At 39.4% G+C, this 12333-nt stretch overlaps 1 protein-coding gene across 1 annotated transcript in view; it reads right to left on the reverse strand.

The window, feature by feature from the left end:
- Nucleotides 1-427: 427 nt before the first annotated feature.
- LOC106096331 (protein nubbin) overlaps nt 428-12333 on the reverse strand; it is a 50229-nt gene continuing 38323 nt past the window's right edge. Inside the window, exons 3-5 of the mRNA XM_059364795.1 lie at nt 9946-11395; nt 4680-5128; nt 428-1411 (exon numbers count right to left, since the gene is read on the reverse strand). Of these exons, the coding sequence (XP_059220778.1) occupies nt 4837-5128; nt 9946-11395 (1742 nt within the window). The 3' untranslated portion in view covers nt 428-1411; nt 4680-4836. The remainder of the gene's footprint in view (nt 1412-4679; nt 5129-9945; nt 11396-12333) is intronic.

The following is a 12333-nucleotide window of genomic DNA, read 5'->3' on the forward strand; positions in this document are numbered from 1 at the left end:
CTCAAAAATGTCAAGCTTACCGATGGAGTTGTTAGTAGGGAGATTGCAACACAAGGGTTGTCCAATCCCGATATATAAAAGGCGAACCTTGTATTATTATGATTGATTTGTCTTGAATTTTGCACCGTTAATTCCGTTTTGACTTTTGTCATCATTGTCCAGTTTGTTTACATTAATCATTCAAGTTGAATATTAAGAATTTGGAGTTCGTTCAGAAATATTATCTAATCTGTACCATCTGCGCAGTACTTACCACTTTCCTTGGCTTCACTTGAAATGAACACTCCATGTTTCTTATATATGACAATTTTCATTTATTTCATTTTTCATATTTTTGTTTTTGTTTTTTTTTAATAATAATTTTTTAAAATAATTTTATTTGTGATTTTTTATTTGTTTGTCTCTATGCCATACTATTAATACATTAAGAATTAGTAGTAAAGATTTGTTGTGTGTTGTATGGATTTTCATTTTACTTTACAGTTGATTGATACACTTAACAGCTAGAAACATTTAAAACATTACAAATTATTATCACAGTAAATATTTATTTAAATAAATATATTTAAATCTAAAAACATTTTTTTTTACAATTATTTATTTGTTTTCTTATTATAGATTTTTTTTTTAAATATGCCATTTAACTAAGACCTATAGATGAATTTAGAGTTGTTCTTTGAAGACATACAAATAAGAGGATGTATCTTCCCTTTGTCTGTGAGTTTTGTGACTTTCCCAAACAAACGGAAGGTTTACTTAGATATTGTGATAAGAGATGTTGGAGATTTTTGGCAACAATTCAATAGTAATATCATCCATAATTTAGGGTAATATTAGTAGGAACTGTTTGGAGGGGTTTCTTCAATTTGGTTTCTTCTAAATAAATTTAATACAAATAAAAAATAATAATTCAAAATAAAAATTCTTCTATGCCTAGCTTATTGCTTACAACTATTTGTTAGGTGATGGAATTTTGTGTGTGTGTGTGTTTGTATTAAATTCATAGTTATTTTTCTTAAATTCTTTATAATTTGTTTTTTTTAATCCAAACTTAACATCTAATTTTCGTTCTTAAATTGTTTCTTTATTAATGAACAAAAAACAAAGTTAAATGTTTTAGCGTTTTTTTTTCCTAATCAAACAATGTTTTGTAGCTTTTTTTCCAATATTCAACATCTTTTCGTCTTACACAAATACACACATACGTATATAAATATTTCGATTTCATTAATACTTAGCAACATTTGGATACAAAAGAATGTCGTAGAAGAGTTTCATTCATTACAAAAGTGTTCCTTAAAGTTTCCTATTCGACTGTAACACTTTGGAATACTATATACCGTAGGAGAAGGATCGTTTTTTCTTAGATCAACTATTAAAGGAAATTGTGATATATTTGAAGAGTGTGATGCTGCAAGAAGAAAAAAAAAAGAAGGAAGAATTAACATACATTAGTCAATAAATACAAAATGTTTAGAGATCTGCTCAATATCATATAATGACAATAATGTGATCACATCATTAATCTAAAACCACTCATTTATATGACAAAAGTATTAACTGTTCCTTTAGGGAATGTTCGTGGGGAAAAGTTATTATTTTATTGCTAATATCATATAGTGATATCCTTTTAATAATTTAAAAAATCATATAGTCGGCGTTGTCAAATTTTTTCACAGCTTGTGACTCTGTAATTGCATTCTTTCTTCTGTCAGTTATCAGCTGTTACTTTTAGCTTGATTTAGAAAAAAAGTGTAAAAAAAGTATATTTGATTAAGGTTCATTCTAGGAAGGGGGCGACCCCTCACCCCTAGGAAGGGGGCGGACCCTCCCCCTTACCTCAAAAGTACTACCCAAAAATAAAAGTGAACCGATCGGGACAATATGGGATTCAAATGAAATGTATTCAAGAGGAGAGTACAAATTTCATAATAAAAGTTGGGTCCAAGTACCTGGGGGGCCGTCATAGCCCCGAAACCCCTTAAAATAGGTTTAGTTGACAATCATGAAACTATGGGACTCAAATGAAAGGTATTCGGGAGTAGATTACAAATATGAGCAGGAAGTAGGAATATGCTTTATAATTAATTGATAACGGAAGGGAGCGGACCCTCCACCGTTACCGCAAAAACACCACCAAAAATCAAATGTTGACCCATAAGGTCAATATGGGTATCAAATGAAAAGTATGCGTGAGTAGATAACGAATCTGGCATACAAATTCATGTCGAAGTATAGGGGTCACCCCACCCCCACAAAAACGCCCAAAATGGGCAAATTAGCCAATAACGGATATATGAGACTTGGGTTCTTTGTTCCGTATTGACTGAAAAACGGTAGAACCGATGTTCTCGAAATTTTTGCATATTGTAGGTTGGTCTGGAAAAAAACATGAGCCATATAATTTTTCGGCATCAGAAGGGGAACGGACCCTTATGCCTTATGCCAAAAACACAACCCAAAATCAAAAGTGGACCGATCGGCACAATATAGGTATCAAATAAAAGGTATTGAAGAGTAGAATACGAATATGTATATATAAAATTTGAGTCAAGTACCTATCGGGCCGCCCCAACCCCAAAACTCCCCAAAAAAGACATATTGGATGTTCATTTCAATATGGAGCTCAAATGAAAGGTATTCGGGAGTAGCTTTCAAATGTGGTATACAAAATCAGATCGAAGAATAGGGGGTCATGCCATGCATAGCATGATACATAGCTGAACCGATTTTCTTAAAATTTTCATAGATTGTATACGTTTGTCTGGAAGGAAACTTAGGCTATATAATTTTTAAGATATCGGGTGGAGGGGTGGACCCTCCCCCTTACCACAGAAACACCACGTATATCCGACAGTGGTCAGATGGGCACAATAAGGGTATCAAATGAAAGGTATTGGAGACCAGAAAACGAATATGGTATTAAAATTTGGGTCCTAGTAGCCAGGTCCAGGGTCCGAACGGCGTTGGACTTGGCTTTTTGGGGAAAATTTTTTTAATGACTATGCATGGCATTGTACCTCGCAAATGTCGCCAACATTAGGAAAGGATAAACACCACTTTGTACGATGTTTTCGCCAGGATTCGAACGCCATCAGCGTCATTAGCTAAAATGGCACGAAATCGATATCCGCATTCAAGGCGAAATGTCCCCACCGTAAAAAGATATTAGAGAGTTAAAGAAGGCGCAGCGTTAGCGTTAGCTTTCGACAGCTGGACGAACGGACATGGCTTGATCGACTTAAAATGTCATGGCGATCAAAAATATATAAACTTTATGGGGTCTTAAACGCATATTTTAAGGTTTAACAAACGGAATGACGAAATTTGTGTACCCCCCATCCTATGGTGAAGGTTATACAAATTAAATTTTTACGCTTTAGTTTGTTTGTTTGTCTGTTCCGTATAGATTTAAAACCGGCTGTACTGATTTTCATGAAATTTTCACAGATGGTAGAGTTTGAACGCAAGGTGAAAACATGGTACTAAATTTTCCCCCTTACCACCATTTTCAAAAATGCCAGATTTCGGAGATGGGTGCACCGACATTTTGTATACCACTTTATGGTAGCTCAAAAACACGAAATTGTTATAACATTTAGGGTTCAAATAACCTGGGGGGAAGCCCCATCCCAAAACCCACCCGAACGGACATGTTAACCAAATGGGACAATATGGGTATCAAATGAAAGGTTTTTAAGAGTAGAGTACGATTTTGGCACTAAAATATCACCAAAAGTGTCTGGGGGGGGGGGGAGTACGCACCCCCAAAAACACCACCCAACAGGACACTTTTACCTCTTTGGGCATTATGGATATCAACTGAAACTTTAAAAGTAGAGTACAAATCTGGCATGAAGATGTATTCCTTGGTATCTGAGGGGCCTCCTCACACTCCTAAAACCTCCGATCGGGTCATATTTACCGATTGGGACAATATAGAAATTAAATGATTGGTATTTAAAATGATTGACGGTTTGTCTATCTCGAAACGGCTTTTTCGAGTCAACTAAGAGAATTTCGATGTATAAACAGATTCATCAAAGTCAAAAGAGCAAATAACTACGCAAATCGGTATATAATCTGGTATAGCTGCCATATAAACCGATCTGGGGACTTGTCTTCTTGAGCCTCTAGAAGGCGCAATTCTCATTCGATTTGGCAGAATTTTTGTACACCGGATTCTCTCATGACTTTCAAAATACGTGTCCAATATGGTCTAAATCGATCAATAGCTTAATACAGCTCCAATATAAACTTATCTCCCGATTTTGCTTCTTGAGACCCTAAAAGGCTCAACCATTTTTCGATTCAATTAAAAAAATTTTTGATTCAATTGAAAATAAAAAAACTTTATTCATGAGTGTGATTGAAATTTCTTTCGGATTCAATAAAAAATTAATTGAATCAATTAAAGTTGGTAATTAGAAATTGTAATTGGAAATTGCAATCAATATTATCGTCTTATTCTATTAAAAAAATGATTAAATCAATAAATTTCTTAATTTAATTTCAATTAAATATTTAATTGAAAATGTTCAGGTGATTTTATTTATGTGCATTAAACCTATTTAGTTTTCATGTTATATTTGAGCTTAGTTTTGTTTCCTCCCATGAGAATCGGTTCTATGCAATGAGCTTTACGTAACTTAACTTTCATATATGCTTACAATGCTTACCTTTATTTTCCTATGTTAAATCTCAGAAACCATGTTTCCGGGAGACTATTTTCACACACATCTTGTTACATATTATTTTGTTTTGAAAAGAAATTCGATTGCCTCAATGCCCGCAGATAGCCCTTTGACCATCATCTTATGTTCTGCCTTTGTCCATTTACATCATCATATAGGGTGATTCATCTCCATTATCTGGACTATCCAGTGAGGGGTTGATGCGTTTCTCTTTTTGACGTCGATTACAGAACCAAACGCGCACCACTTCTTTCTCCATGCACAGACGATCAGCTAGTTGTGTAATTTCCTCGCTCGTTGGCTTCTGATTCATCATGAATGATTTTTCCAAAGCTCCTCGTATCGAAGTTTCAATTGAGGTACGTTTCTTGCGTCGGCGACCCATTATTTCAGGAGTGGTAACAGTGGTTTGTAAAGCGGCAGGATCAAAGATTCTGAAAAGAAAGAAAATCGTAAAAAATTACAGCAAGTTGAAGATTGTACACAAAAGATAAGAAAAGAAATTGGTAGTGAAAAGAAGTATTCAATTGACACAATTCATTTGAGGGAGTGTAAAAGGTTTAGAGGAAAAAATTTTTCATTAACTCCAGCGACTTTAATTCAGCCACTGAGCTCAGCAACAGATATGAAGAAATGCAAATGCAAATTTTGTCCATGAACATTCTACTAAGGAACAGAGGCAAACTTCTCACATATCAATGAGTGCAGTCCGATTCAAGTTTAAGCTCAATGATAAGGTGCCTCCTTTTTATAGGCGAGTCCAGCCGGCGTGCCGCAGTGGAAAACCTCTTTTGAGAGAAGTTTTACATGGCATAGTACCTCACAAATGTTGCCAGCATTAGAAGGGGAAAACCACCGCTGAAAATTTGTTTCGCTTACTTTCGAAGGAGTAAAGCTATCCCCTTGAAATTTGGCACAAATAATTCCCATTAGTGTAGGTCGGTTGGGAATGTAAATGGGTCATATCGGTCCATGTTTTGATATATTGTAGTTGCCATATAAACCGATCTTGGGTCTTAACTTTTTGAACCTCTTGAGAGCGCATTTATTATCCAATTTGGCTGAAATTTTGCATGAGGTATTTTGCTATGATTTCAAACTGTGCCTTATATGGGTGAAATCGGTCCATAACTTGATAGAGCTGTCATAAAAACCGATCTGGGGTCTTGACTTCTTGAGCCTCTAGAGGGCGCAATTATTATCCGATTAGGCTCAAATTTTGCATGAGATGTGTTGTTATGACTTCTAATATCTGTGCTTAGTATGGTTGAAATCGGTCCTTAACCTGATATAGCTGCCATATACACCGATCTGGGATCTTGACTTTTTGAGCTTCTAGAGGGCGCAATTTGGTTGAAATTTTGCATGAGGTAGTTGAAATTTTGGTTGAAATTTTGCATGAGGTGTTTTCTTACGACTCTCAACAACTGTGCTAAGATTAGTTGAAATCGGTACATAACCTGATATAGCTCCAATAAAAACCGATCTGGGGTCTTGACTTCTTGAGCCGCTAGAGGGCGCAATTATTATCCGATTTGGCGAAGTTTTGCATGACGTTTTTTGTTATGACTGAATATGGTTCAAATCGGTACATAACCTGATATAGCTGCCATATAAACCGACATGGGATCTTGACTTCTTGAGCCTCTAGAGGGCGCAATTGTGGCCCGATTTGGCTGAAAATTTGCATGAAGTGTTTTGTTATGACTTCCAATCTCTGTCTTTATTATGATTGAATTCGGTCCATAACCTGATATAGCTGTCATGTAAACCGATCTGGAGTCTTGACTTCTTGAGCCTCTAGAGGGCGCAATTATTATCCGATTTGGCTGAAAATTTGCATGAGTTATTTTGTTATGACTTTTAATATCTGTGCATAGTATGGTTGAAATCGATTCACAACCTGATATAGCTGCCATATAAACCGATCTGGGATCTTGACTTCTTGAGCCTCTATAGGCCGCAATTCCTATCCGATTTGGCTGAAATTTTGCATGATGTGTTTCGATATGACTTTCAATATCTGTATTAAGTATGGTTGAACTCGGTCCATAACCGGATATAGCTGTCATATAAACCGATCTAGGACAATTGCGCCCTCTAGAGGGTCAAGAAGTCAAGACCCTCTAGAGGGCGCAATTGTTGCCCGATTTGGCTGAAATTTTGTACAACGGCGTCCCCATGACCTTCAACATACGTGTAAAACATGGTCCGAATCGGCCTAACACAACTCCCTATTCCAAATTTTATCGAAATCGGATAATAAATTTGGCTTCAATGGGCCTAAGACCTTAAAACGGCAGATCGGTCTTTATGGGGGCTATTTCAAGTTATAGGGCAATATATCCCATCTTCAAATTTAAACTGCCTATGGATAAAAAAAGAATCTGTTCAAAGTTTCAGCTCAATATCTCTATTTTTAATGACTGCAGCGTAATTTCAAAAGACAGAGGGACGGACGGACTTTGCTAGATCTTAGATTTCTAAGATGATCAAAAAAAAAAATTCTTTACAGGGTCAGAAAAGGATATCTCTCATGTGTTGCAGACAGAATGAAAAAATAAATATGCCCCCCTCCTTCGGTGGTGGGTTTAAAAACAGGTAAAGGAGGTATGCTTTGGATAGGGTTTGTACTTTTTTCCCGGTTCTTGGTATTCAATAGCGGCTGTGAACAGGATACCATACTGCTAACGTCATGGAATGTTTACCGCTTAGTCAGAATGAGGGCAGCATAGCAGTACCCCTGCTGAAGAACAACAAGGCAGCTGGAGCCCATGGGCTACCGGCAGAACTATCTTAGACCGGAGTGGACACGCACACGTACCACTCTGGATAGAACAACACCTACCCTACAATTGGAGCCTCCGTTTTCAATGTTCCGCACACAAGAAAGAAGCCAGACAGTATGTGCCAAATCAACATCTTCGTCTTGTTGCATACAAAATATTTTTGAGTGTACTGTGTCAGAGTTTAAAACTTAAAGTCAACGAGAAAATTGGGCCCAATCATTGCGGTTTCATGGTTTCAGATCTGACAAGTCCACTAAAACCTGGTAGTCACATTGCTCCATATCCTGGAAAAGATGCAAGAGGAACAAATCGACATCAATGCCTTGCTTTCATCGATTACAAAGCCTCTTTCGACAATCCTAAACGTTTAAAGGCGGCAAAGGTTAGCCTGTCAATTTAGAACACTGTCTGGTTTCAAATACTGGGGGTCAGCGCTGTTTTTTTTTTCCTTCCTAATGCTGGCAACATTTTTGAGGTAATTAGGAGGTTCCTTGACTTTAACTTGATCCAAACAGCACTTATTGATGTGCGAAAAGTTTGCCCCTGCTCGTTAATGAAATGTTTATGGGCAAATTTTCATTGGCATACGTTTTAAGGTGGTTCAAGCCATTTCTGAGATTGGTATTCCCGCGAAATTTATAGGACTACGCAAGCTGACACTTGTTCTACAGTTCAAATAGTTGGTAGAGACCGACCGTTTTATACCAAAGTAAGTTTCGGATATATCACACTTGCTTACAGGTTCAGATGTGAATATCGACCATTACTCGCAAGGGACCACTTGGTGGTCTCCTATGCCCACGACATCGATATTACTGGTCGGAAACCAGAAGTAATAACTGCAGCTTTTGAAAAGATCAAAAGAAATTCAGTGAAAGTTGGTCGAGGGAGTACTTGGAGTGTTTGAAAAAAAGACTCTTCGTGAACTCTATGGTCCTTTGCATTGATGGGGAATATTGGCGCCCTCTAGAAGGCTCAAGAAGTTAAATCCGGGATTGGCTTGTATGGCAGGTATATCAAGTTATGAACCGATTTGGATCAAACCTAGCATGGATGTTGGAAGTTGTTAGATAACGCAAGGTATAATACTGCACCCAAATCGGATAATAATTGAGCCCTCTTGAGGCTTAAGAAGTCATATCAGTTTATGTTTCTATAGGGACTATATCAGGTATTCATGGTTTAGCTTCAGGTTGAATGAGTAGCTCACCTCGAAAGGTGAGTTCACTTGGAAGCCAGTACGGCCCATTGTGACACCCTAGCAAGAATGAAAGAGAAGGAAAGAGGACAACCTGGCGCTTCGTCCGAAAGGGAGGAAGATACGCCACTATGCGAGTTACGCCACTATGCGAGTTCCCGGAGCATACGCCCACAGTCACTTAAGTATTCACTTGCTATGTGCCAAGCATTGGTGCTTCACGTCGGCGAATGCATGACGATTTGAAGATCTCATTGTGTCTGGCGAGTTCGCTGAGATCGGAAAAGAATGGATTTCCGAGAATGGGAAGCCTATGTGCCTGTAAATCTGGTCATAAGCAGAGCGGGGGTTCGATTGTCTTTTCCTCGTCCTCATCAAGACACAGTAGTCATTGTGCGGGACTACCTTGAACGCGTCCATATGGCCTATCGTTCAGTGTCCGGTTATGACTCCTGTAATCCTATTCAAGACCCAAAATTGAGGGCCGGCAACTCGTCGGTCCAAGGCCAACAGCTGGCCAGAGTGTTCCGGAAATACGAAAACCATCCATAAACTCCCACATCGCCACCGCTTCCGCACTGGTCTTCTCCTCAACCATGTTCAGTAGCTCGAAAAAAGGCAAGTGCGCAAGATCGGCTACAGGTCTGCTTGCCGTGGAGGATCCCGTTGGCATACTCGTCCACATTCTCCTTTCCCAAGACTCCAATGTGTCCTGCAACCCTGGCCAACACAACGCCATGAGCCAGAAGGGCATTCAGGGCCCCCAATCCCTCCGCCACGCACTTTGATCTCTTCCATCTTGAGGGCCGCCATACTTTCCAACATTTATCGCGAACTTCGAAGGTGGCAGATCCCTCCATATAATCTTTTTCTCTCAGTAGTTCGAAAAAAGGCAAATGTGCAAGATCGGCTACAGGTCTGCTTGCCGTGGAGGATCCCGTTGGCATACTTGTCCACCTTCTCATTTCCCAAGACACCAATGTGTCCTGCAACCCAGGCCCACACAACGCTATGAGCCAAGGGGGGCATTCAGGGCCCCCAATCACTTCGCCCCGCTTTTTGATCTCTTCGGTCTTGAGGGCCGCCATACTGTCCTCATATAACACGAATTTCGAAGGTGGCAGGTTTCTCCCCATGATTTTTTCCCCCATACTACTCCCAAAAAATTATGAAAAACACTTTTGTACTATGAGAGAACTTCTTCTCGTTCCTTAAGAATTTATCAGGTATTATAAAATGAGAAATGTTTTGAAGAACTACTTACCCTCCTGTAGCCTGTATCGTCCTATCGGCATCATCCAACCATTTCTGCAGCAACGGTTTCAACTTGCACATATTCTTAAAGCTCAAATTCAAAGCCTCAAATCTTGAAATGGTGGTTTGTGAGAAATCATTGCCATATAACTTGCCCATGGCCAAGCCCACATCGCCTTGAGTGAAGCCCAGCTTGATGCGCCTTTGCTTGAAGGTCTTGGCAAATTGTTCCAATTCCTCCAGGTCAGTAGTCTCTTCTGGTGAAGCCTCAGGAGCTCTAGTTGCAGCTGCCATGGTTTTGGGTAATTGAGGTGTCTGTGGTCCACTGGGGGTATTGGGGGTCAATAGGCCGCTAACTTTTAGGCTTGCCGAAGAACCTGAGGGAGGTGGGGTATGTTGTGAGTTATGCAACATATGATGACTACTGGAACTGGTGGTGCCATAAATGGGCAGAGGTGAGGTGGCGGGACTTTGCAGAGGACTGCGTTGCAAAGGTGTTGAAGAATGATGTGGAGTTTTTAAATGCAAGGGCTGTTCGTAGGGATTATGATGATGATGTTGATGATGATGCTGATGATGCTGATGATGCTGATGAAGGTGATGTGATAACATTTGCTCAGGTTCAGTTTTTACCACCAAAGGTGTTTGTTGTTGCTTTTGTTGGTGTTCCTGCTGCTGCATTTCCTGTTGCTTTTGCAAGGCCTGCAATTGTTGAGCGGCCTGTGTCAGAGCTTGTCTTTGCAATAAAAACTGAGCGGTGGCCACTTGAGCTGCCACCGAAGGATCATCGGAGGCTCCTAGGCCACCCAAAGAACCGCTGCGCAATATATCCAAATAATTTTGAAATTGATGTTGCAAAGCCTGTTGTTGTTGCTGTAAAACTTGATGAAATTGCGAAAAGTCCTGCGAGGATAGGGGGGCAACACCCATGGCCGCCTGGGGCAATAGAGGGTTAGCCAAACCCAAGCCAGCGGCTGCTGCCAATTGGGCCTGAGGTGAGCCCAGACCGGGCGGTAATGCAGCCAAAGGACTTTGGGTTAATGGAGGCAAAGCCAAAGGTGTGGAGGTGGAGGGCATAGTAGTTGGTATTGCTGTTGGTTGACCATTGCTGGAGGGTTTCACCGATTTCAAAGACAAAGGAGGAGATTGTGAACTATGGCGGGAGTTTTCGCTGGTTAAATTTAAAGCTCCCTCCTCTTCCTCCTCTCGCTCTTGATGATGATTCACATGGGTTTTCATAAGTTTGGGTGAGTGGGCCGAAAGGGGAGGTGAAGTCATGGCATGGTGTTGAAGATGCTGATGATGGTGATGTTGTAGGGCATGCAAAGGATGAGGCTGAAAGGCGGACACTTGACGTCGTTTCACTGCTGGGTGTGAGAGATCCATCGAAGGACTTTCAGGTGAGCGACAACGGTCACTTGAGTGGTCCGCACTAGAATTGTTGTCATCACAATCGGAGCCTGCAAAGAAAATAAAGAAAAGTTTATTAGCATTGAATGAGAATGGGACGAGGGTTAGAGTTTCCTTGTTTTGGAGAACACGTGTGTTTATATTTCATTTTCCTTTTGAATAGAGAAAAAAACCAACATCAAAGTTATGTTAATTTTCTGCATAAACCTTTTGCATACAATTTTCAGGCTATCGACTATTTGGAACTGTTTTCTGGTCAATTTCAAGCTTGACTGCAACTTCAGCAAACATAATTTCCCTTTTACCCCATTTCCGTTTTGTTTCCCACAAAGGGTGAGAATTTTCTAGGTTTTGCTTACTCAAGTCCACTCTATGAGGTGGTTTAAATGAATTTCCATGTTTTCTTTTCATTTCATTTTTGGGCGAAAAAGGAAACTGAATTTTAGAATTGCAAATTTTTGGTGTTATGCTTCGATTTGTATAAATTTGCCATACAATTGATTTGACATTTGGTCTTGGTCTCGGTCTTGCCACAGAAAATCTACTACTCAAAAATGAAGCATGAGGAAAAACAGAAACTAAAATAGAAACAAAAATAAGACGCATTTGAATATTTAAAATTCCACCCTCGTTGCTGGCCTACAATGATGTCGCAGTCGTCATCAATGGGAACAGTTTTGTGTAGGACTTCAACTCACTTTTATTTTCTTACAACCCTTTTTTCTCGGCTTTGGGCTGGCTACTGAACATTTTTCTCATTCCTTTCATAATTTCTAGATGAATTTACTATTCATGTTGGTTTGGCCATGACTTGGCCTTTAATGGTTATTAAACCCTTTCAATTCTCAGCCCTCAGCCCTCTGCGCCCCCCCCCAAACTTTTGTCGACCGTTTTGGTCCTTCTTCATAATTGTATGCATCATTGGGTGCCTTTTTGCATATGTTGCCTCTTGTCGTTTTATTTTTTCATCTTCAACATACAAACATCA

This window comes from Stomoxys calcitrans, chromosome 3 (assembly GCF_963082655.1).
Source record: "Stomoxys calcitrans chromosome 3, idStoCalc2.1, whole genome shotgun sequence".
Classification (NCBI taxonomy): domain Eukaryota; kingdom Metazoa; phylum Arthropoda; class Insecta; order Diptera; family Muscidae; genus Stomoxys; species Stomoxys calcitrans.